Raw genomic sequence first — 26,167 nt, 5'->3', positions numbered from 1 at the left:
AGATATTATTTCAAGAAAGTATTTGAGAAATGATAAAGTAAATAATTAGCTAGCAATGAAGTTATTTTTTTAGATGTATGATGCACTGGGAAATAATTAAAGTACAACAAACACAGATATACATTTACTTTGATCCTGACTGGCTCAAGGTTGACGCAGCCTTCCATCTTCTGGGGGCAGTAAAATGAGGACCCAGATTGTTGGGGGCAATATGCTGACTCTGTAAACTGCTTAGAAGGGGCTGTGAAGCAATATGTAAGTCTAAGTGCTATTGCTATTGCTACTTATATTAAGTCTAGCTTTGTTTGATTTAAGAAAGTGGACTTGAACTTTTCTTAAATTGTCCTAGCAATTCTATCCAAGCAAAATATATTTTACAAATATTCTTTATAAAGATCTATAACATAATGCAAGAAAACGTTCTAGAGATAAGGTGGAATCCTCTTGCACTTCTATTGGGATTGTTCAAAGCACATTAATTGTTTTTTTTTAAATAAACTTGCAATTTATATATTCAGATTCTTTATTAGAACAATGCAACTTGACCTATAGTCACACAAATGGTTTTGCAATATAATAGCTCTTTTTCTGAGGTGCAGCATAAAGAATCTCCTTCCAAACTGGCACAATCACTCTGCACAAGCACCCTTGCTAAGATGCCTCATTCTGCCCTAATTATCAAATTATTGTGGCAGGAAGAAATTTTAAAAAAAATTCTATTCACTGTTAAATTTTCAGAGTGGTCCACTGCATTCTCTTTAAGATATACCAAAAAAGACAGATTAACAATCCTGAATATATTTTGATAAAACAAAAGGGAGATTGCATAAATTGAACTAAATTAACTTAACCAGCTGCTTAAGAGGATTGTTATATTTCTTTTCCTCCAGTAACAAACAAAAATAGTATACTATAACTTAAAGTTGATAGTGATTATAGAAACACCTTGTTTTATGGTTTCTTTTTCAAAGTTATATGAATATTTCACATTTATAAAGCACAAACATATAGTGCTTTACAGTGAACCAATTGTATATGATTGTAAGTAGTAAGTAATGATAAAGTATGTTTATTGAAGTAACTACATTAGATAACAAACTAAATGGAAGTTTTTACAACAGAGTGATCTTGTATTCAGATTCTATTTGCTGAAAGGCAAAAACAGGTAAAAAATTAATATTTACATGTAGGTTTTCCGAGTATTTGGGAAATAGTATTCTGGGTTATATGAAAATTGATACAATTTAGACAACTTTAAGGGATGTAGGATTTCATTAATGATCATCATGTATTCCATATTCATTTATATAAACTAAACTGGTTATCATTACTTCATAAATAAACTCCAGTGATACAATGATTTGTTTTTTAAGTTACTCATACTTCCAGCATGCCTTTGTTCTCAATAGCAAAGAGGATGAAAAATTGTTCTGTGTTTCTACATAGATAGATAATCTGATTCTTATATTTAGGATTGGGAGATCTCCTGTAAATGCTGCTAATTTCAATATGCTTTTCTATTTGTAAAATTAGGTAAATTATTGTCAGGGTAGAACTATTGTGATTGAACTTAAAAATCTGTACCATCATTGAAATAAAAATGCATCGAAACTATTTTTAAAAGCATTGTGATAGGTTATTTCTCTGAATCTATGCTTATATCACATAGCTTCTTCAGTTAAATGATTCCTAAATATTTAAAAATAGACTATAATCTATTAGCTTTATAGAATCTCTATTATTTTGACTTAGATTTAGCTTAACAGAATTTGAAAAGAACTTTTAGCCATAGAGTCCTGCTACTTGCTCAGAGAAAGAATTCAAATTAAGACACCCCGAACAGATGTCCAATTAGTCTCTATTTGTACAGTCAGTGATGGAATGCCCATCACTTTTCCAGGCAATTAATTCCATTTACAAAGTTTTAAAATATTGGAAGTTTGACATTTCAGCTATCTAAAGAGGATAGGATATCCCCCAGATTGGCTAGCAGAATTGGTAATGAAAGCTCCAAACAACATAGACAGTTATGTATACATGCAAATTATGTCTCCCAGCCTGAGAAGGACACTTGTTGCAAGTACAAACTTGTTTTTTTACTGGAAAGGAAAGAGAAGGGGGCTTGAAGAAGAGTTGTTTTACTAATATGCGTCAGGGAAGAGGAGATATACCTGATTAGGACATCTGAAGCTCTACAGGAATGGCAGAAAAGTGAAAAGATTGAAACACAGAAACTATTACCTTTGCAGTAGAAAATGAATAGAAAAATGTGATCAAGAAGAAAGATCAGAAGACACTCAGTACTATGTCAGAATCTCCAGTTAGAGGATGGTCAACAAGTACTGAATAAAATATGCTGCATGACATTATAAAAGACACTGAAAATGCTTGCACAAAAATTCAGAGATTAGTGCATAAAATTCTGTTGAAAGTATTGAGATGATGAGGAAAGGAAAGAGAAACAAAAGTGATACCACTATGGAAGTTTATTATAGATAATTTGGACAGGGAGAAAGTATGGATGAAGTATTTCTGCATCAGACAACTACCCTTTCAAAGAGGCACATAACAGTGATAATGGGGTGAGTGGATGTCCAATTATCCTGACAACTCTTGAGAATATAATTCTGCAAAAAGTTAGAGGTCCAACAAATAAACGTCTTCTCTCGCTGACAACTTTAATTTTTAGAAGTTGGGAAAAAGATCTGTCCAGAACCTAAGAAAGTAATTGATAGAAAAAAATGACAGTGACTTTACAAAATGATATTTTGAAGAACTCTAAAGAAAGGAAGTTTGGTTTGAAATCCTAAAAGGCCAAAATAACCATGAAAACAATCATAATATTCTAATTAATTAGGAAATGAGATATTGAAGACAAAATCCCACCAAGAAGGGAAAAAAATTGAAAAATGAAACCAGTGTGCATCCATGCTGGGTTTTCTACATTTTCTAGCACTTCTCAAAGACAAAAAGGAATATGTATAGAAAAAATAAGGCAAACAACTAAACGAATATAAGGTTGTCTGTAGAATCTGTAGGGACTTTCCAGAAAGGGGTTGGTGCTTGCAAGGCATATTGAAAATAACAAAAACATATCATTTTGGCATATTAGAAATAAAATGAAAAACCAAATATAAAAAGAAATTGGTGTTTTGGTAATAATGAGAAGGCAAAACATTTAACTTCAATTTTGGGTCTATTATCTTTTGACAGTAAAGAAGGTCAGTGATATTCCACTGAGAAAGGAGACAATTCCTTCTTAGAATAAATAAGAAAGTATTTCGCCAATCTAAATAAATTTAGCCAGAATGGATTATATTCCAGAATAAATCATGCAAGAGTAATTTTCTGCTTTGATGGAATTAATAGCTTAGTAATACAGGGGAATTACAAACATAGTGTACATGGGCCAGATGTGGTATTCAGCAGGTTCTGACCAGTTCTGGAGAACCGGTAGTGGAAATTTTGAGTAGTTCGGAGAACCGTCAACTACCACCTCTGACTGGAGATTTTACAGCATCCTTCCCCTGCCACCCCCTCCAAGCCATGCCCACAGAACCAGTAGTAAAAAATTTTGAATCCCACCACTGACAGAGGCGTCAGCAATCTTCAACAGAATGTCTCATGATATTCTCCTTCATATTAACAGATAAGAGATAATCAGAGTTGTAAGGGACCTTGTAGGTCATCTAGTCCAACCCCCTGCCCAATCGGGAGATCCTACACACTTTATATTGATAAAGTGTGGCTGAGATAAGGACTACAGTTAGATGATCTCATGGTTGGCTAAACGATCATACCCAAAGAGACAAATACATACAGATTTCTGCACCCATGTAGGAAAACGGAATGCACAAGTGAAGGAAGGGAGAGATGTAACATGGGGGTAGTACATATGAAAGAAATTGGGGCATCCTTGTTCACCATAAGTTAAACATTAGCCAGCATTGTGATACAGCTGCCCAAAAGACAAGTGCATGCATTAACTGAAGCAAAGACTGAAAATCACAAGAAACAATTGTTCTATTGTATTCTGTATTCTGTCCTGGACAGACTCCATATAGAGTTCAATTCTACACAGTTTAAGCAGGACATTGACTAATTGGAATATTCAGAGAGGGCTATTAAGATGGGGAAGGATCTAGAAATAAAATCCTATGAGGAATAGTTGAATGGTTTAGATAAAAATGGAACTTCAGAAAAGATAAGTGAAGGAAGATATGGTAATGGTGATAGTTTTCAGTAATCTGAAGGATTACCTCACAGGGAAAGAATCTCTATTGGTCCAGAAACAAGTCCAGAACTATTGCGTTAAAACTAAACAATCAGTTAAATGTTCTGTGAGCTGTTAGCAGTGAAACAGGCTGCCTGCCACTTGATGTCTCCTTCATTAGAAGTCTTCAGAGGATGGATTCTTATCTGTCAGAAATGTTTTAGTAGATTCTGCATCAAGCAGAAATTTGGACTGGATGTCCCTTTCAACTCTAAGATGCTTTCATGAAATAAAGTTAGACTAGGAAACTTATTCTTCAAGAGTTGAGTTGAGTTCTTTTTATTACAGCTACTAAGCAATCTCATATGATCTGTTCTAGAACATATCAAGTGTTATAAACTGACCGATTTGTACTTTCCAGATCACATTTTATTCCTTTTTTGAAAATAAGATCGAATTATGCTCCACTAGAAATGGAAAAAAAATCTTAACATTGCCATTTGGATGATTCCTTTGCAGCAAAGAATAAAAATTAACTGTGCACCTGGACTTTGCTGGGGTGGGTTATAACTGAAGACCAATTGGCTTTTGTTTTGTTTTGAATAAGTAACCATTCTTAGAAAGAACAAATGCTTACAAAAGCTGTATTAGAACTATAATTCTAAGATTAAGAGCCTAATAGAAACTATTATTTGTAAAATATAAAGAAAATATTTTTCTATTTCATCACTGTCATTAAGCACTTTCTGTAGAAAAATCAAATTTTAATTCACTAGTCGTATTTATAAATACAGAGTAAAGTTTATAAAAGCTAATACTGAAAGCTAGTATTTCTACAAAGTGTTGTGCAGCATAAGAACTTGCTTTTTTATTCATTCTAATGGTATTTTTAAAAATAAAATTAGAATGCTAATTCTAATTGTTCTTTATGTAGTTTACTAAACAAAGTAAATGACCATCATCATTTTCTTAAGAATCAGAATCTTTGTGGTTAATTAATTTATACAGCTGTCATTACAACTCTCACTATTATTCATACAGCCATAGATTTTCTTCCCATTTCTGGCAAGGTTCCAAGGAAAGCCTGGGACTTATTAATCTTGCTTGGTGCAAAGTCTATTGATTGTGGCCTCGAGGGCAATAACTAAATAGAGCTGGAGCAACAAGTCAATAACACCATTGTTGCTACAGATTCAATTCACTTGAGAAGTGTGATTGTTTTACAGTGGCCAAGAGTAATCATAAGCAGATTAGCATGTTTGACAGTCTTTGCCCCATGTTAGCACTATGGCTTGTTTTAAAGCTTTCAAATGGATCACTTGAGAATTAAGGTGGGGTGCAGGGATTAGGAACCTTGTAAACTCCTTCATTACAGCTAAAAGGTTTGAGTTTTGCTTTTAACATTGAGCAAGAAAACTCTATCCTTTAACAAAATAGGACTATGCTAATACATATGCTGATCTTTAAAAAAATAGCAACAGAAGTGATCTTCTTCCTCCAGGTGACTCTGCTCAGACATAGATTATATAAACACAATCTTCATCTGGTCACCCTGTTTAGAACAGTTTGTTGCCTTGTATTTCATAAAATAAAAAGAGGCTACAATGCCAGACAAAATAAGGAGGGTAGGGGGTAGGGACAGTTGCAGTAATGATTTCTATACTTAATGTTGTCTATACTTAATATGGATGCTACAAAAATATCTCTTAGAAGTGGTATATTTGAGGAATAAATGTGTTTTAACATATAAGGTTCAACAGATAAATGTTTGGTCTGTGCAAATTTATAAGGAAGAGTTTTTTGGTTTTTTTTGTAAAGCATGTCAACATGTAAAAGAGCTCAACTCAAAGTGTGAGTTCACCCAGATTCATTGAAGTCTGTCTCTGGCTGTCGGTGTAGATAGGATTTTCCTAAGACCATTGGAGAAGCAAACAGTGCTACATGCATACATTCACTTGCAGACAATCAGGAAGAATCTTTGAGGCAGCATGTAAGCCTTCCAAGGATGGGGCTGCTTTAATACTTCCAGAAGATGCTTTAATTCTGACAACATACTTCACAGAATACTTCTTTTAAATAGATTGCAGAGACTTAATACATATATTGTAATTGTAACTAAGGGGATAATACATACTCCTTACATGTTTTAACATCTGTAAAACCCAAATAATCCAGGCATACATTATGAAGTATAAATAAATAAACCTTCACTCAAGGTAGCAACTCTAAACTGGGTTGACCTGGAACTGTTACATAAAAGGTAGCATCTAACCTGTGACAGATATTGATAAAAGCTAACTTCCTGATCATCATCTTCCCTGTCTCATTCATAAGTCTCTACTAACGTAGAGAAGGATGAGACAAAGACTTTCTACATGCTGATTTTTGTTGTCTTCCCTTCAGTTGTGTCCGATTCTTAGAAACTGCCTGCCTGGACAAGTCCCTGAGTTTTCTTGCCAAGGTTTTTCGAAAGTGGTTTGCCATTGCCTCCTTCCTAGGGTTGAGAGGGAATGGCTGGCTCAAGGTTCAAGGTTTCACAGTTGACTTTATGCTTTAGTCTGATGCCTTAATTACTACACCAAACTGACTCTGTCATATTGATCATGATACCATTATTCACTAAATAAACAATTCCATATGACCAACTTTGCGAAGCAATTATTGGTATTTCACTGCTAAGAGGGAAGCAAAGTAAGCAAAATTCTTTCTCTTTCTCTCTGTTCTGGACTATTTGCCACCTTTGCAATGCCCACCAAAAGCTCTCCAACAGAACATCCTCATTAGTGTGGAAGACATTTTGTTTATTCTGAACTGTTCACCAAAGAAATTGCCCAAAATGGAGATGAGCAGCACATTAGGAGTTTTAATGAGTGCTACAAAGGCTGTACTGCTTATCAGTGGCAAATTTTTGAACAGTCATATTGGGTACCTGGAAAACATCCTTAGCCTTACCAAAGGCCAAGGAGGCTTCTTCCCAGGTGCACAGCCCCTACAGAATTCTCTTTTGGGTCTAACAAGTGACAGGAAGCACGTAGCGACCCGCTTAAGAAGGCAGCATTGTTTCATTGAAGCAAATCATGTTACCTCTTTGCTCCAATAAAGAGAATCATCTTGTCTCTATGGCATGAATCTCTTCTTTGAAGTGAATTTACACAGTTAATTTTTGTCCTTTTAGTGAAATGGTGATTAATACCAATAATTAGAAATACAGAATTTTGAAGTGCCAGTTACCATTTCAGATGGATACAAAGTAAAAAGCCATATGATGAGGGTTTTTTTGTCATACCTTTTCAGTACACATTATCTTTTCTTTCTCTTTGTCCTCTTTATTTTCTCATGCTCAAAATCTTGATATTTGGATAATATAGCTATACCCTGAATATTGTACAGTTGTTTTTTTGAACCACTTCTGCTTGGAATTTGCACCTTTTTATTTGCTTGTCACCTTGGCATTTACTAACAAAAGGTTGAAATTTTTCAATTAGTCCTAACCTTAAAAGTTACAAAAGCAGTACCATGTGTTTGGCAGTTCATTTTTATCTGGATAAGCATGCTGATTTAGTACCCTTATTATCAGTGCAGGTTTTATTTAAATTGTACTAGAAATGGTATATAATTTTGTCAATAATTGCCAAATTGAATAAAACATGCAGTAATAACTGTTGCAAGTGCCACAACAATGGATGTATTACTAAACAATGTGGCTATGCAAAAATACCCTCAAAAATACTAAAAAGAAAAAGACCGAAACATCCAGAAAATTCTGGTGATAAAATGTGAATTAAAAAAACAAATATAGTAGATATGATCCCAAAGAATATAAATAAAATGCATAATTAAGATATATGCTGATAATGGCAAGAATTAGTCTGATACAATATTGAAAAGGGAAATCTCGCTGCCCATAGGATAGGAAGATTAAAATTCAAGAATGTGCGGCAATGGAAAACTAACTACGAAGAGAGAATACATAAATACATACATACATACATACATACATACATACATACATACATACATACATACATACATATTCTCTCTTCATAGAGAGAGAGAGGAGGAGAGAGAGAGAATGTATGTGTGTGTATATGCAACAATGAAAAACTAAAGAGAGAGAGAGAATATGTATGAGAATATAACATATTTTTAGAACAGGGGTCTAACCAAATTCAAGCAAGAATGGTTCCCTTGTATATAATATAACAGAAGCCAAGGCAAGCTTTTAGCTTTTAAATAGCTAAAACTATTTAAAATCATCCTCATTATCATCATTGCCATCATCAAAATGATCCAAACAGAAATAAGTAATAATGCCCAAAGTAACATATAGAAATAATCAAGTAGCAATGGAATAAACAAGAAATGCAATTGTAGGTTATATTGATAGAAATACAGATTTCAAATTACAGAAAGTAAGAGTACCACTACATTTTTCATTATTTGGACTCCATCCTGACTACTGGGTAGTACCCATTTAGTATCCTGGATAATACCATTTAGTTCTGGGTACTAAGTTCAAGAAGCTGAAACAAGTAATAGGAAAACAAAGGTGACATGGAATTTGGAAACTAAGCTCAACAAAGAAAGTTTGAGGGAACGAGGCATTTATTATTGTGGAAAGATGACTAAAAGAATACCTATTTGAATTGTGAAAGTACTTGAACTAGTGACTAAAAGCAGAATATCTTCAGGACTTAAAGGAAAACAGATTGTAGCTGAGTATTTTCAGAAAATTCATAATATTAAGAATAATTAGTGGAACAAATTACCAAGCAAGACAATTATTTTCTCTTAATGTCATTGATTATGCAATGTAGTACATATCAAGCAGTCTGGTTATTGTACCCTTCTCAAATAAACTATATGGAAGGATTTACAGAACACTCCTACTGCAGGGATAAATGGGTACTTCAATTTAGTAAACCATTCAGTCAACCATCACTTCAGATAAAATGTTTATCTCTGAATCCATTTCAATCCTTTACACAAAAACAACTTTTTAATTATGAATTGCTATCCAAGTCTGCATTAAAGTTCCTTGCTTTCTGCAGTTGTTTTATATATTAGAAACTGAGTTTACTGTTGGAGAAAATCTATTTTACTATTCTGTTTATCAGCCATCCACTCACTGACCCAGGTAGGTGCACCTAACCACTTTAAAAAAAAATCCCTGGAAAAAATGCAAAAGTAATCAACTCTTTTGTGCTTCTATTTTATCTCTGTTATCTGGGAGTCTGATTATAACAGTAACAGGAGCAATGAAAGAAAAATTCTGACAATATTTTCAACTTTTTTTTTGTCTAGACAGTGAAGAAGAACCTCTTGTATCTCTGGAAGACAGATATTGGTAAAAAGGAGGGAGGGAGATTCTAGGCTGGAGGCCAGAGAGGAATGGGGGTAGTAAGCTGTCTATATTTTCTAAAAAAAGAAGAAGTTAAAAACCACCACCTACTCATCAGGTGGTTGGAGACTGTAGTTGTAACAGTGTGCTGCAGGCAGAAGTTCTGAAAATCCCAGAAAGTGTTGAAAACATCTCTAAACAAGGTATTTTTCCCTTGCACCTTTCTTGCTAAAGGTCCCAATTGCTGCCAAGAAAGCTAGTGAGAATGTTAGCTGTCAAATAAAAAATTTATGACAGTGTTTGGCAAAGGACTGTGTTGCTGCTTGTTTTATAGTTTTCCACAAGGCTATTGAAGGGCTTTTTCTTCTTTTTTCTTTATTTCTTTTCTTTTGTGAACAGTACTGTTCACTTATCAGTGTGTTCTTTAATAGTTAAAAAAAAGTAAATCCAAAGTAAGATAACTTTTTATTATTTAATAACTATCTCTAACTATTTGCCATGATACAAAACTATTTTTTCTATAACATTTTTGTACCATAGGAAATTTCTGTTAATAAAAAGACCTGATTGGCATCCGTATGGAGTGAGACAAATGTTGTAGTAAAAACATTGTGAGGTCATCAAATAAAACATATTGCTTTAGTATTTTTGTTTGTTATATCATCACGCCTGGGTCAGTAAACTACCTTTTAGAGAAGTTTATTCACAACATTGTAAACATTTATAAATGGAGAGGATGGGACTTAATAGGCTGAAATTGGGTTGCTCACCAATATAATTATATTGTTTTAGCTGCATAAGTAAATTAATGCTGGATTAGACTGATAAATTTTGACAAAGTAAATATATTAACAGCAGTAATTAAGCTAGCTGATAGTGACAGTAAAGATCTTTTTAAAGTTTTTATGTCTGGTACAATCTCTCTCTCTCTCTCTCTCTCTCTCTCTCTCCCCCTCCCTCCCTCCCTCCCTCCCCCTCTCTCTCCCTCCCTACTGTCAGATTGGGATTCCAGCTGATTGTTGTTCTGTTTAACAAAGGTTTCATCTTTCTTGTGCTAAAAAAAATGCATATAATTACTCAGACAGTGGAATTTGGAAGAATATGGAATTTAGGGATTATTTTAGATTCCAGCATACCTATGGTCAGCCACAGAAGAGAGACTGTACATATTAACATAATTTGTGTTGCAATATTGCAATGCAAACTATACCCTTTTGTACTCGGGCCACAAAGTTACATGCAAGTATATTCACAGAACTCGTGTTGTAACATTATATCATATGTTTTGTTATTATGATGTCATTGTAACTAGCTTCAAATGAATACAACACATAGAAAATGAATATAAAGCAAAAACTGGTGGAGGTGGGGGGAGGGCCTTCCTTCTTCAGCAGTAACCAAAATGCATGAAATTTGTATTTTCAACTAGAGACCTTACAGAGCTAGCCAAGCTGTATGTATTAAGGCCTTACTTCATACGTCTTTTGCAGTGGGCAGCTATAACAAAGGATCATCACATGGATTTGTAAAAAAATAATATTTCAAACTTTAGAGCCATAAGGGATGCTTCCTAGAAAGCTCTATTGTATTCAACACTATTGTGGGTAAACCAGCATGGAATGCTGCCATCTTTTTTATTATATAGAAATTATTTGTATAACTTGGTTTTCTTTGCCTAGGAATCAATTTATTTCTCAAGGCTATTTTACATGTGCATTGTGCACGGAGATGCATATGGAAATGTTTCACATAATTGCTGCAGGGTTAAGAGATTCCTAACAAAAGTTGCTGTACATGTCCAGCAGTTCTTTAGGCAGAGCTCAAAACACAGGAACTCTCGAATGACCGAAGTCATATAATCTGTATTACACCACATTTTAGTTTATATATTTCATGGAGTTTGACATAATTTTGTAAAGACTGCAAGTAAGTGGGTTTTTCTATGCAGGAAAACAGGGCTCAGATGTGTCTGTGTCACCTCCAAAATATCTGTCCAGCCAAAGTCCAACTCTGAGCAAAGCTAGCTTCTTTCTCTGGTAGATGCCAAGATTAGTCCTCACAATGACTCTATATAAGCTGTCCTGGTTCCTCCTTATGCAGGAAGGATTTGGTCACCTGAAACAGAGACACTGGTTGGCTACCTGAAAATGCAATGGGGCAAGAGATGTAATTATCCTTTACTGCCCTTATCATAACAAAATAAGTCCTAATATAGGCTCTACCTGAGTTCAATCAGCTTCACTCTTTGTCTCCCTCCAATGGCACTCTACGTGTCTATTATGTCAATTCATATCTCTGAATTGCTTGGTAAACCATGGAATCTCAGGAGATCAATGCAAACAGAGAGTCCATATCATGGATGAGGGAAGCTTTATTAAATACTGATCTGGCATACAGCGGCAACAAGTGGAGTCTAGAATGATGAAACCCTGAAAACCAGGTCCTGGAATTGACCTCAGACAGAACATGGTATCAGTCATAAACGCTGTGGCTGCTTTCCTGGGAGCAGCCTGCCTCTTGTCTCCAGCCAGTTGCAATGTCCTCTCCCCCTTTTATCCATAAGCCTTCCCTTCCAACCCTCATCCTAGAACCACTTCATCTTTTGGGGGTTTAATCAAAGCCTGTTTCCTTCCATCCAAACCTCAAAAGTTCCCAGGTGTTAGATCAAGATTTCCTATATCTAATCCACATATTTGTGGTACTACTCCCCATATTGGTGGGATCTTCAGTAGATGGCAAATAGGGGGAGAAGATCAAATCTATGAATAATTCAGGTCCTCTTCTATCTTTATCTACAATGACTGACTCGAGTCAGTTACTCAAGAAGGAAGATAAATTATCCAAACCAATGCTTTCCTATTCCAATCATCAGTATCAGTATCCAGAAGAATACTGTAACTGATGATATCAAAAGCTTCCAAGACTCAGCAGGACAAGTGTCACTCACCTATTCCAGTTCTGTGAAAGGTCATCAATAATGTATTTCAGCATCATACATAGGCCTGAAACTCAACTTTAAAAAATCCGGCTAATCCATTTCGTCTAAAGTTTTCTGTAGCTACAATCCAACCATCTTTTCAGCTACCTTCTCTTAATTAGTATTAAAATCAGTGATTAAAATATATGTTCCACTGTTCCAAGTTTGTTTCCATTTTTTGTCATTTATCATAGTGTTCATAGCACATAGTCTTCAGGCATAGGCTTTAACTTAACAGACATATGCACGAATAGGGTGGAAAAATTGAAGTTTTAACATAACCAGTGTAATTCAAAAAAACTCATTGGAAAGATTGTACAAACAGAATCATTTTGATATTCATTTTTTTCCTCCATGTGTACGCTATCTAGACTGGGATTATATAAATTTTATCTCAACTCAATAATATTGCTAGTGCAAAGGCCTCTAAAATTATCGTTATTTCCATTATAATATGTATAACATTATAGTCAAATATCAATAACTTTAAGTTGACACAGTATAAGACTGTTTCTAAGAGTAATCTTGATTTGTATTCAATATATCTATGCACATATGTTCATACAAATATGTAGTGCCCCTTGAGTCAAGGGATCAAAATTCAGACATGTGACAAGTCATTAAACAAAGACAATCTATATTTACTTCAAGACTGGAGGAATCTCCATATATGCAGTTGGGCATATAAGTAGAGCTGCTTGTAACACTGAAGTTAACATGATTGCAGGCATTCATATATTCAAAAATCCTATGTGTGCATTGACATACTGAATACAAGTCAAGATTTGCCTCATGAAGGGTCAGGCTAGATGTACCTTCTCCAGCAGCAGGAGGAAGAAAATAGTGAAGATCAGCTGGGGGTGGTAGGGGAGATGGAATGGCCAAAAAGACAGAGATTGGGGGAGAAGATAGGTGGGGATGGACAGTTGAAGCAAGATAAACATGACAGGACAGCAGAAGCATTGTCTTATCAGGTAAACAATTTCTGAATCCCTCCCTCCCTTTATCTTTGTCTCTCATTCCTTCTCTTGCTGTTGCCAGAATTTCACTGACTCAGTTGGGCAAAAAATGATTTTTATTTGTTCCACTGACCTTCTGCAAAATTAGTTTATGAACCATTTTTAGAGGTAGGCTCAAAGCACACACTGCTTTGGCAGTCAGGATTGTTGTTTGAAATGTCTTCAGAGTGGAAAGACTGAATTTATTGTACAAAACAAGTCACAGCCATGTGGAGGTATGCAGTCCTGCTCATTATCTTTGGAAAAATGGGGAACCAAAAAGCATAGTAAAAAAATTAAATTTTAATAATGCTAGTGATATTTTCTAAATCCTTTTTGACAGAAAGGTTCTCATTATTTTTATCTGTCTCAGAGTAGGGTTCTTTAATGCCATTCTCACAAATGGCCTTAGCCATGATTGTTTTCTTTTTTTTTTTTTCTCGTAGCATTCAAGGAAGGGAGTAGAGGAAGAATATTGTGTGTGTGTGCATGTGCGTGTTTCTATCAGACAAAAAAATGACAAAGTACTAACATTTTGGAGAGTGCATTTTCAGGAACAATTGCTGCAAATGTGTGTGAGGGGAGTATCTTTTTCCTTTCTTGACTGAAAAGAGGTCAACATGGTTAAGGCAACGGTAGACAACATCATATAGAAAAGACATACATCCAAAGACAGAAAAGGGAATATATCTAAATGATGTTCATGATCTAATCATTTAGATATTTTGAAACAATTCGCTGATTGAAATCACAGTTAAGGTTGAAGTTTTTGCCTCTGTGTTATAAGAATTGGAATTGTACTATTTGGTGATTATTCATTTTGTTTTCTTAAATTTGTGAAATATAAATGAAACCAGGGTTACAACGTTATTTTCTTCCTGTTATCTTTGTTTCTGTGTACTGTATGCTATGACTAGTGAAATAAGCAGATGACTTTTTTTTCTTCCTAAATTCAGAATCTAGGTTCTGAAATCTAACCTAATCAGATTTTTATTATAGTCAAAGATCAGCATAAAGTCCATGAAAAACAAAAATAATATATCAAAATCTAAAAAATAATCATAATTATAAAAAGCTACAAGTTGTAAAATAAGCAGTATGTACATAAAACAGACATCTAAATGACTCTAAAAGAGGGATAGGAGCATTAGAGAATGTAGGAGAATATAGAAGTTAGCATGTAGCAGACTGAATCTATAATAGTACAGAGCACTCTAGTATGACAAACTAGGTGCTCATTGAGATTAGTTTATGGCACAGGTCAACATCTGATGGATTTTAAGCACTGCTGCAAAGAACATGGCAACATTATATGTTATAGCAGGATTTATATCTGAAAGCAACAGGGAGATATAGAATTGTCCTGTGCACCCTGGATATTTATGTAATAATGGTGAGATGAAGCTTGTACAAAATGTCTCTGTAATATAGGCACTGGAGAAGCATATGATGTGTTGTTTCTAGTGTCCTAAGTTTCAGTGGTATTGTCTCGCCAGGTATGGAATCTTCACGTATCAGCTTTCAAGGACAACTGATGGGTGGGCATGACATTGTGCCAGAGTAAAGGCCCTTAGAGCTAAGTACTTGGAATTTAGTTTGTTGTAGGGTATTTGTTGGATTTACTGGCAATAAATTGGAGATCTGGGTAGATCAAATTGGCACTCTGTCTGTTAGATGCTGAATAATGAGTGTTTTGGCCTGATCATACCTCATGCTGAGTAGAAAGCCTGGAGAGGAGCAACAGGATGAAATTTTGGTTGCCGCTGCTTTTTTCCATGTGGACTGAAAGTCATCACTCATGGTTAATGGGGCAAGGCTAAGGAGAAAGAAGGATAGTTTGAGTCAATAGTTGAGTATGGTCACCCATATTCTAGATATTCACTTTCATGAGGCCTGTCTTTCATCTGAGTGGTATTAAAAACATCTTTGGGGGGTTGAAGAGCCAGTGTTAGGAATTTGGACAGAACAAGTTTCAGTAATGCAAAATTGAAGAAATTATACAATTTGATGATTTCAGTGCTGCAAAAATGTACTGACTACCTTTTCTCTTGAGGAATTTAAGGATAGCAGGTGCGCTTTGCTGTACATTTCAGTGACGTAGTTTCCATGGAATGTCATAGTTTCGGCCGAATAAGACTATTCCTATGTACTTTAAACAAGGACCCCCCAACAATCGTATCACAATTGTGCTCCAGAAATGGCACTTGACCTTTTTGGCAAATGTCCCTCTCACCCAAGTAGAGAAAAGAGCAGAGAATCAAAGGCCTCTTTGCCAAACAAGGAAGTAAATCTCTTGATTAGTGGCACCTGGATGAAACTTTATTTAAAAAGCAGCTTTGAGTTTGTTTTGCTTTGCTAGAAACAATGTCTGACTTCCAGCTCTTGTTCAATGTTTCTGTTTGTGTAAGAAACTTTGAATCTCTGATCTGGCTGACAACCCTGACCTGGCTCTTGGAACTCTAGACTGGGTTGTATTGAGAGGAATTATTGAAAAGCTGACCTATTTGGCGGTTGTATTCTGCCATGGTTGATGGCTCTACTTTTTTGGCTTCAGTCAACCATTTCTTCCCCTGAAGAAATGACTTGTCTTTTCATATATTGGGCCAAGTTTGTTTTTATGGCTGACAACATGTATCAGATTGTGGAATTAGTAATTTTTCTGGATTTGTACATACAGTAATAATTATAATTGATATCCACTATATCTAATCTGTTCAAATTTCATTTTCAGGATTTTCTGAACGTTTTGATATATTTCTTTCTAATATTTGGGGGGGCAGGCTTACATAACCATAACATATGGTCCTATTGTGTTCCTATATTTCCAACATAAAAGACTAAGTTTGTCTATTCTAGTGGAATATTGTTCTGTTCTGCTTTCTCAATGTTCTCCTCTCCCTGGACTATTGACTATGCTTTCAATCACCATATTAGCATGGTTGCCTAGGTATAATTTTCTGCCCACAATATGGTACAAAACTTTATTCCTTTCAGCAAAGTAAATATCCCTTATTAAATCTGAATTGGACTTCATTGTGATTTCTGTGATCTCTCCATTTTAGAATAGCTGTAGAAACTAAATGCTTGGACAGGCCATCAAAATGCAGGACATTCAGACATATATGCTTTGTAATCCAGATTGTATTTTATGAGCATCTTTCTGAAATTCCAGTACAAACAGATTTGAGAATGGGTAAGATGATAAGGATGGAAAACCAATTCCTGCAAAACCAATTCCACCAATTCCTAAATAATTCAATCTACAATTACTTTGGATGTTTAAGATTCCATTTTTTCCAATTGTTAATTTTTAACAATAAATTTAAAATATTTTTATTTAATTGCATTTGTCAGTTGGTTTGTTTTGTGTATGAGTATATTTTCCGTAACAGTCCATTTATGTTCCTGGTATAGCATAGCATAGCATAGCATAGCATAGCATAGCATAGCATAGCATAGATCTAGTCTAGTCTATTTGGACTCAGTTGTGGTCATAAATCAAGGATTACCTGTATTGCACTAAATAATGTAGAAGATTTTAACCTGGAATCTCAACTGTTATGCTTTTCCCCTTAATGAATGCAGCTTTGTTCGTTTCCTTGTTAAGTATTTTAGTGAATGTTTAACATAAGAATAGCTTAAGTATATCATATGATGATAGGAACAGTATACTGTATTTTGAAATTTCTGCAACTATAGCCAAACTGAAAAATTCATCACATAATGGATGCATAAATATGTAATTTTGTCACACTAAATTCATGCAAAGCAATAGCATTGGCAAGACTATAAAATGTAAGCTTGATATATCTTGGCCTGGAGTTTATTTTGAAATTTATTTATTTTTATACTTGAAGGGTTGATGTTTTATGTACAGAGTTTATCTGCACCCTAATACAGCATACCAGGAGTTATCTTTTCTAGTGTCAATTCGGAAGTCAAGGCAATACTGCCCATTTTTCTGTTTGGTGGTTTCTGACAAATTTATACTAAAAATATGTAGGCTGGATTCTAATAAGAATGACCTACAATTTAATGATTATGATTAATAGTAGATCAAGAAATTATAGATAAAACCCAGGTTCTGCTTAGTGCTATATGGATGAATCCATGATTAATTAAAGATACATTCATTGAAATCAAGCTTTATAAATCCTGTTCTTTCTCCAGAATAATAAAAATCAATAATTATTGCAATAGCCCAATCTTTTCTAGATTGTGGAAATCTGGAATAGATTTTGTCTAGCACAATTTATTTGGAAAAGTTTTTCCCTATCATTTTTGTGGCACATTTATTCAGAGACCTTAATGTATGATTTAATTCCCATGGATACACAGTCCTGTTACCCAAGTCTCTGAAAAATTTTTAAAAAATAATAATCTGAATTTGTTGCCCGGCTTTATTATAAGAGCAGTTTGTGGGTCTGTAGGAAAAACTTTGTGAATTCTATATGTAGGCTGCACAGAATCAACAGATAATTCATCTTAATATCAGCAATACTGTGATTCATAATGCAAACTGGGAGCATCCTTGAAGTTTTAGTCACACATTCTTTTTAATTTGGCCATGCACTCTTTTAAAGCTACAGTGTGCTAACTGAATAAAATACGGCATGCAAATGCACAAGTTTTTGCCTTCAGGCATTTAGCCATGATGTTTCTGTGGTGTCTCCTTTCAAGTATATATTCTTTCTTAAATTATTTACCCTGTAAACATGCTTTGCATTTTCAAAAGAGGCTCTGGCTTCCCTGTCTGGGGGAGTTTCTGAGGTTTTTTAGGTGAAAGAATCCAAAGTTACAGATAGCGTTTGTTTTTGTTTTTGTTTTTTGTTAGTAAATAAGCTATGTGGGGTTTTTTTGTTTTTGTTTTTGCAGATGGTGGTGATCCTTACTTTTTTTCTTTCCCTCCTCCACTTGAAATTAGTTGTTGCTTTGCCTGGAGCTATACCCACTGGCAGTGTCTGGCTGTGACAGTATTAGAAACCTCTTTACAGATGGGCCCTGTCAATGCCAACTCCATTGTTCTGCCATCTGAGCTGGTTTGATTACAGAATGTTACTGAAATCCCACTCAGTGCCCCCAATTCGTTTCCTTAGCGCTCTGGGTTGTTGACTTGCAGTCTGAAATGTGCTACTGGCAGAATCAAAGTTTTTTGTTGTCTATTCTCTCCTGTTGCCCTCCAAAGTGGAGCTTTACTGTTCCAGCAATATTTCCAAGATGTTATTTGCTCTGCTTCCCTATTATGGAGCCAACATAACTTTTACAACAATGGAAAAAGAATTATTATTGAGTAAAATATAAAGAATAACGATAATTCTGAAAAGGAGTTTTGATAGCATCCTTCCTATTTTATGATTAATTTGTTCTGTTGAATGTTGTATCTTTAGATGCAATGAGCTAGCTAATTCAAATTCCTCAAAGTTAACCTTTGATATACATATCCTACATTTGCACTTTAATGGAACATTTAATTAGCAGAGATAGGTGGGGGTCTGCAAAGATTTGTCTTCTTATGAGGAGGATTTTAAAGACAAGTTTGCTGATTAACTGATCTTGCAATCAAGTGTGCAGCCAGAAAATCAGAACTGAAACATGTGAAGAGATAATTTCGTTTATTCTTCCTCCTGTTTAATTTAAGAGTACTGAAACACCAATAACTAGGTCAGATATGAGGCAATGGCTTAAGAACGCTAGCGTCTTAGATATATTCATTTGTCCAAATATGTGCTCAAATGAGGAAATATCATCCACGCTTAATACTCTGCACATTAGCATTCTGTTTGCCTTGGAGCTCTCATCCCATACATACAACAGTTATCAGCCACAGTTGTATTAGAGGCATATTACTCTATTTTATTTAAAGCTGAATTTAAAAGACTCTTCATGTTTTCAATGTGTTTTTTTGCCCAGTTTCAATTTTCCTAAGGTATTTTTCCGCCCACAGGATCGATGAGACCGAGCAGACAAATTGGCAGGCTGCTTTTCATGCAGTTAGTTACTTTGGTCAAATAGTTGTCTCCCAGGTGTTGTTTTAGAGAATACCCCGTATCAGAGGTGGTATTCAACAGGTTCTAACCAGTTCTGGAGAACCGGTAGCAGAAATTTTGAGTAGTTCGGAGAACCAGCAAATACCACCTCTGACTGGAAATTTTGCAGTATTCTTCCCCTGCCACGCCCACTGAGCCATGCCCATAGAACCGGTAGTAAAAACAATTGAATCCCACCACTGCCCCATATGTAAAGGGAAATAAAATAACAAAGAGAATGAATGAAAAGAGAGAGAGAGAGAAAGAGAGAGAGCGCTCTAAGCTCAGGTGTTAATCCACATTGCAAACGAATAAGAAGCAGAAATCCCTTTAATTAGCTTTAGTTTGTTAGACCATTAAACATCTTTTTTCCTCTTCGAAGAAAGACAGAGAACCCTGCTCCTTTTGGCAGAGTAAATATTGCCTGTTAAATTTGAATTAGCTGTCATCGTGGGAGAATTAATGCTGTGCTATCCTTTCTAGTGAGGAAAGGAAAAATAAACGAGACAGATCTTAGTTTAGCTTTAAGTGATAAATGAGGACAAAGCAGGCCATTCATCTCCTGCTAGCAAAGTGGACACAAGCACTAAAGCAGTTTTGCGGAAGACGTGTCAGCAAATGTGATCATTTTGTAACCTGTCAGGAGGATAGAGAGCTGGTCCTTTTAAAGTGTCACAGGGGAGTGTGTTTGTCTGATGTGACAGTTTTCATCCATCCATTTAGTTTAGTTTTTTTTTTTTAAGGTAAATGTTGGAGCAAGAGGGAACACTGTGAAAAAAACAGGGAGTGATCTGAAATTGATTTAAGACTTTCTCTTACTTTCCAAAGCATCTTGACCTATCTCCATTTCTTTGTATGTGTGTGTTGGGGGAGAGTGAAAGAAATTACAATTTATAGAGTTTACAATTTGCAATCTTTAAAAAAAACTTAATCTTTTTGACAAATATATCAGTTTAACTAACTGATAACTAAGTCTAATAAATTTATAGTAGCCAATCTCATTGAAACCTTCAATAAAACTTTCTAATATTTATTTTCTTTTTGTGTCTGACTCTGATTATATTATTATATAGCCAAAATATTCCTGACTAATATCTTATTTGAGGTATATAGATTAAAACACTATATTGGATTATTACAAATATCTCTTACAAACAGTCCTGAATGTTCAGTCATAATTATTATGTTTGATATGATTTACACTTATTCTGTTTTAAGAGCTCTTAAACTACTCATTGTCCTTTAAACAGTGATGAGTGATTGCTTGTATGCTAACAAAATAAGAAATTCATCTCTGCAAATGGTGTTATTGCTTCTTGAACTTTGTATTGCTCTCTCTTTACTATACAGCAGGATAAAGCTTGCCTTATTACTCTGTCTATGCTCCTAAGACAAAAATGGCTTTTAGAGCCTGAAATCCACAGTTTGACACTTGCTTCTTTATAATACATTATCCTTTTCCTCAAAACTAACTTGGTATTTGGTAACAGTAATTGCATCATATTTCCATTCTGGTAATTCTTACTTCATGGCAAAATGTCTTTTCTATGGATGAAATGGCAAAATTATTCCAGGAGGTACATAATGGTTTATGGTATTTGTAGGTAATATGACAAAATCCATTTTCCTATGCAATCCAATAGTCAGAATAGATGTAGATATATGCAGGTATTCCTTGACTTACAACCACAATTGAGCCCAAAATTTCTGTTGTTAAGCGAGCTTTGGCCCATTTTACGACCTTTCTTGCCACAATTGCTACTACTATTGTTATGTTAGTAATACAGTTGTTAAATGGATATGGTTTTCCCCATTGACTTTGCTTGTCAGAAGGCTGCAAAAGGTGATCAAATGACCCCAGATTATGTCAACAGTCATAAATATGAGTCAGATGCCAAGCATCTGAATTTGGATCATATGACCATGGGGATGCCACAACAGTCGTAAGTGTGAAAAATGGTCATAAGTCACATTTTTCAGTGCTGTTGTAACTTCAAATGGTCACTAAATGAACTGTTGTAAGTCGAGAACTACCTGTATATGGGTGAGTGTAAGGATGTGTGTGTCTAGGTGTGTCATACGTACACAGAGAAAGTTTAGATAACTAATTAAACAATGATTTATATCATTCATGTATATGTTTTATAGGCTAATTCATTAAGGAACTGATAGCCAAATTAAAATTCTTGGAGCCTTGCACTTTTTTCTTTAAAAGTTATATCTGGAAAGAGGACTGATCAAGAACTGTGGCAAAGACAAAAGAAAAAAGATAGAAGTGTTTGTGTGTACATTACCTTGTTTCATTTGGGGGTAATCATCATTTTATAAAATGCAGAAAAGAAGGAAAAAGTAATATTCCAGAGAAAATAAAGGTAATAAAGAGAAAAAAGTGGAATTTAGTTTATACCAACACCAGCAAATTCATCTTCCATTAATTTTCTATTCACTTTCTATTCATTTAAAAACCTAAGAGATGAAATTATCTACTCATTCCTTGGAAGCAAAAGTAAGCAAAATCAATATAGCAAATAGTCCTAAAGGCTGCTTATCTGTGTTTTGTGGGAAATGTGCATAGAAAATCAGTTGACATATGCATCTTTTATTGTCTTTTACCCCTTTCTCTTTTTTCTCCCCCTAGAATCATCCAGAACCGGATTTTGCTTGTTATCTTGGCAGTCATCATCATATTTGCAGTCCTGATGGTTATTTTTTTTTCTGTCAGGAGTCATTGATATCTTTGTTCTTTGCTAACCAGCAGCAAACAGCTTCAGAGTCATGAAGACAAAGTGGTCACACAAATTATTCTCTTGCACTGAAATGGTTCTCCTTCTCAAAGCCCTCAGTCGATCCCTGGTGCAAATAGCAGAAGGGTATGTGTCATTATTAGCTGCATGTTGATTAAATAATTGTCTGGTTTAGCAATAGTTCATAATAGGAATTTCCATATTTAACATATGGAATGGCAAACATAATTATCAGATATGAAGACTGCAATCATAATTACTGAACTAAATTTAAGAGCAAATAGTTTACACTGATAATGACAACAATTGACACACACAATTTGTACTGAATTTGTATGGTATTTAAATCTTTATCAGAACCCCCTTTTATAATCCTGGAAATAGAGGCAAATAAATAAATAAATCCATACCTATCTCTTGTCATTCTCCTAACTTTCTAATATAACTCTAAAAGTAAAAAAGCTAATAAATATACAACTTTTTTCGAAAGTATGATTTAATGTCCATGTGAACTTAATATTTCAAGGTTTACCACTTTTCTTAGCCTGTATTTTCATCTGCCCCATGTTCCGAATTGTCTAGTTTATTTTGCAGTTTTCCCTAAGATCATGATATTACATAGTTTGTTTTGCTTTTGTATTATTGTTGCTTTAATGTATATGTAGTTCAAATTAAGAACATACTGTTTAATATATTTAGGAAATCACTTCATGGATCTTAATGTAAGAAAATGATGACATTCAAAAATCTGCGAATTGTGCTAGAATCTATGTGCTGATACTGTGATTGAATGAATATTCTGAATGAATTGTATCCAAAGATAATTTTCATTTGTTTAAAAAAATGTCTTAAATTAATGTTTTTGGATAAAATCTATCCACATCAGGCTCTGTAAAATAAATTAAGCCAGATTTTACTTATCTCCCCTTACTCTTGTTTTGATAATGATTTTGCCCTCTCATCTCCAACCCAGTTTACATCATCTGTATTAGGATACGACATTGTAAGTCAAGTCCTCATCCTTGTATCCTTTGTATAGCCATAGACTACTGTCTAGTCTATGCAGGAATATTGTCCAATATTCCTGCATACACTAGATAATTTAGATAGGATACTCAAAATCATATTTTCAATGAGCACACATATTGCTTGAACACTCCTATTACTTTATTTAGTATTATATGAAAAGATTTTTTTATGTTTGTGCACTTTTAATATATATGAAATAATGGATAAGCTCTACAGTCTCATACATATTCACACCATCCATTAGACATAACTGGAAATAAAATCTAGTGTTAAAACTGAAGTGTATGTGATTTTTCCCTACTCATCCATATAATTCCTCCGCTGCCCCTAATAATTGTCAAGTCCACCATCTGTGAACAGATAACATATTATCCACACTTACTAGTGAATTTACTTTATTTAGTTCCCAATTTACTGAATGGAAATAGTGGAATATGGAAACAGTGGTTTTCCAATGTTCCTTGAATTCATTGTGCAAGCAGGAAGTTTTCATGATAACTTTTGAAGTTCAATATTTATTTCCAAAGATTTAAAATTGTTATGGAACAATTTTAATAATATATTACAGAGGCACAAAATATTGGCAATCACACAAAGGTCATAAGAATCTAATAGCTTTATTCTACCTGGTATTTAAAAGAACACTTCCATGATATCCTTGTTCAAACACTCTGGAATGGAATTTGGTCCTAAATATGTTTACTATACCCAGAAACAAAGAACTGAATGAATTTTATGTTGATGTAGCTGAGTCAAATAAAACTAATGTAGCTTAGTAAAAAAATTTAAGATGAAGAGATTCACAAGAAAAATTTTGTTTATGGAAAAGGGTTAGGCATGTATATCTTCAGATAAATCATTTAAGTAGTGTAAACAGAACTATAGCTTTTACCTTCTTAATAATAGGGAAGGGTTGAGTTCATGGGTTCTGGGCAAAAAGGGATGAAGCAGATGCTTTCCAGTGTTAAAAATATGTATCAAAGCAGGTCAGAAGATGGACATTTTCACAAATCCTTTGTTCTGAAAACAGCTACTGTAAATATAAAGTTCAAAGAAAATATATTAAATTGTGTTTACAGGCTATTCGTTATTGCTTGTTGTTTTTCTGCCTCTTAATGCCAGTGGTGAAATCTGCACTTAATCCTGGTGTTATACATTCAGAATCTTTTTCCAAAAAGATTTCTTCTGTCTTATTTCAAAAATATAACTATAACAGTCCCTTGTAGAAACAGTCCCAAAGTAGTCCTGAGCCTTTATTTTAAAAACTCATGACACTTTTAATTCCAACTATTTATATCTTTGCTAATCAGTTATATTCCATAGTTATATTCATAAAACAAATCTGTCACAGCAATATTCTTGTGTTTGATGATCTGATAATCAAGCCAGTGCCTCAGTATATAGACCTTTTATGATGTGTTTAGATGTGCTGATTTCTAAACATCTTACAGAAGCCATAGAAACAGTTTTGGTATGAATTTATCCTAAGAATATGTAAGACTAATCCAACCATTTAACATAACTAATTTACTGATGCTGTGCTTCACCCAAACTAATGAATACATGATAAAGTCATGCATGTTATGTAAACCCACAAAGAAAAAATCTCATTCTCTCAAGTATCAGTTTAGATATCAGATGTAGATTACATGCTTAGGCATCACCTGGTTAAAAAGTAAGTCAGACTGACTGTAAATACAGCACTTCTTTGCTGTTCATTAAAGCAGCCTGGTTCCCCCGGGCTTTTATACAACCATGAAAAGATGCCACTACTTTAATGTGACATTTATGCAGTCCAATTTTTTCAGACCTCTACTGTAGCCTGAGAAAAAAAATCAGGCTGCTTATTGAATAGTAGAGAGGTGCTGTGCTCCTGCTTGGCCTGGAGCACTTCTTCTAAATTATTTTCAAAGTATGTAAGCCACTGCATATTGTACATTCCCTAAGCAGTTGCACTGACTATAAATTGACTACTACACTATGTTCCATCCCATCAGCTGAAGATTTGGCTAGGCATAGTTTAATATTTTCTATGTAATAAACACCTCATTAACAGGAAGAAATAGGTATAAGAAGAATTTCTAGATTCACTGTCAAACTTGATTGAAAGAAAATACGCACCCCAAACAGTCACTGTTTTCATTTCTTCAAATGAGATCTTTGAGTTACTTTTATCCTCAACTGAATACTTAGGGTCATTGTGAAAGTTACCCTAAGTAAGCTGCTTCTAGTACCTCAGCAATTAAACCCAACTTCAGGAAAACTATGCCTGCCAACTGTACTGCCGCAAACAGCTTCTGACTTCCATTGAATCTATCTGCTGTCTGACTTCAGTCAACGAATGCATCAAATGGATGCAAGCATCACCATTGAAAAGCAAATGGTTCTAACACTGCAAAGCTATTATTGAATTATGCCAAATTAAGACATCTTAATGTTAATTTAGTTTTCTAGTGTGTATATTTCTATTTGCTAAACAATTTCACAAAGCAAAACACTAATTCTGTAGTGAGGCAGAATCAAACAGTTTAAATAAAGATGCTTGAGTTTTAAAGAGTTTTTAAATGCTCTACATTTGGGGAAAATATCAAAAAAATGTAGCTGGACTGACGTCAGTTCCCATCTCGGGATACAAGGCCATTTGGTATTCTGTTTAAGGCAGTCTGGATTGTCTTATTTTTGCAGCCAGCTTGGTGGGGGGTTTTCTTTGCTGCTGCTTCAGAGCATGGAGCTTCAAAGACTGAAATTAATGGTGAACAAAATTGTGCGGCTCTGACCATCCCATGCGGGGCAAACCCATTGAGGGTTGTCATTAAGGAAAGAAATAAGGGGGGGGAAA

The 26,167-nt window shown here is 34.6% G+C and overlaps 1 protein-coding gene and 1 long non-coding RNA gene across 7 annotated transcripts in view; one reads left to right on the top strand and one right to left on the bottom strand.

Moving 5' to 3' along the window:
* The window catches only part of VTI1A (vesicle transport through interaction with t-SNAREs 1A), a 202,429-nt gene extending 178,826 nt beyond the window's left edge, over positions 1–23,603 (top strand). For all 6 annotated transcript variants that reach the window (XM_026670708.2, XM_087964542.1, XM_026670717.2 and 3 more), the window contains one exon: positions 22,194–23,603. In XM_026670708.2, the coding sequence (XP_026526493.1) occupies positions 22,194–22,287 (94 nt within the window). In that variant the 3' untranslated portion in view covers positions 22,288–23,603. The remainder of the gene's footprint in view (positions 1–22,193) is intronic.
* LOC148130876 (uncharacterized) lies at positions 13,589–22,405 on the bottom strand. Its single transcript, XR_015749405.1, has 2 exons — positions 22,169–22,405; positions 13,589–15,345 (listed from the first exon to the last, which is right to left on the bottom strand). It is a non-coding gene; the product is annotated as an uncharacterized LOC148130876 (long non-coding RNA).
* Positions 23,604–26,167: the final 2,564 nt, after the last annotated feature.

This window comes from Notechis scutatus, chromosome 4 (assembly GCF_049901735.1).
Source record: "Notechis scutatus isolate UNSWTSFEM ecotype Mainland chromosome 4, rNotScu1.2, whole genome shotgun sequence".
Taxonomy (NCBI): domain Eukaryota; kingdom Metazoa; phylum Chordata; class Lepidosauria; order Squamata; family Elapidae; genus Notechis; species Notechis scutatus.
The sequence above is the reverse complement of the archived record's forward strand: the minus strand, read 5'-3'. Positions and strand labels throughout refer to the sequence as shown.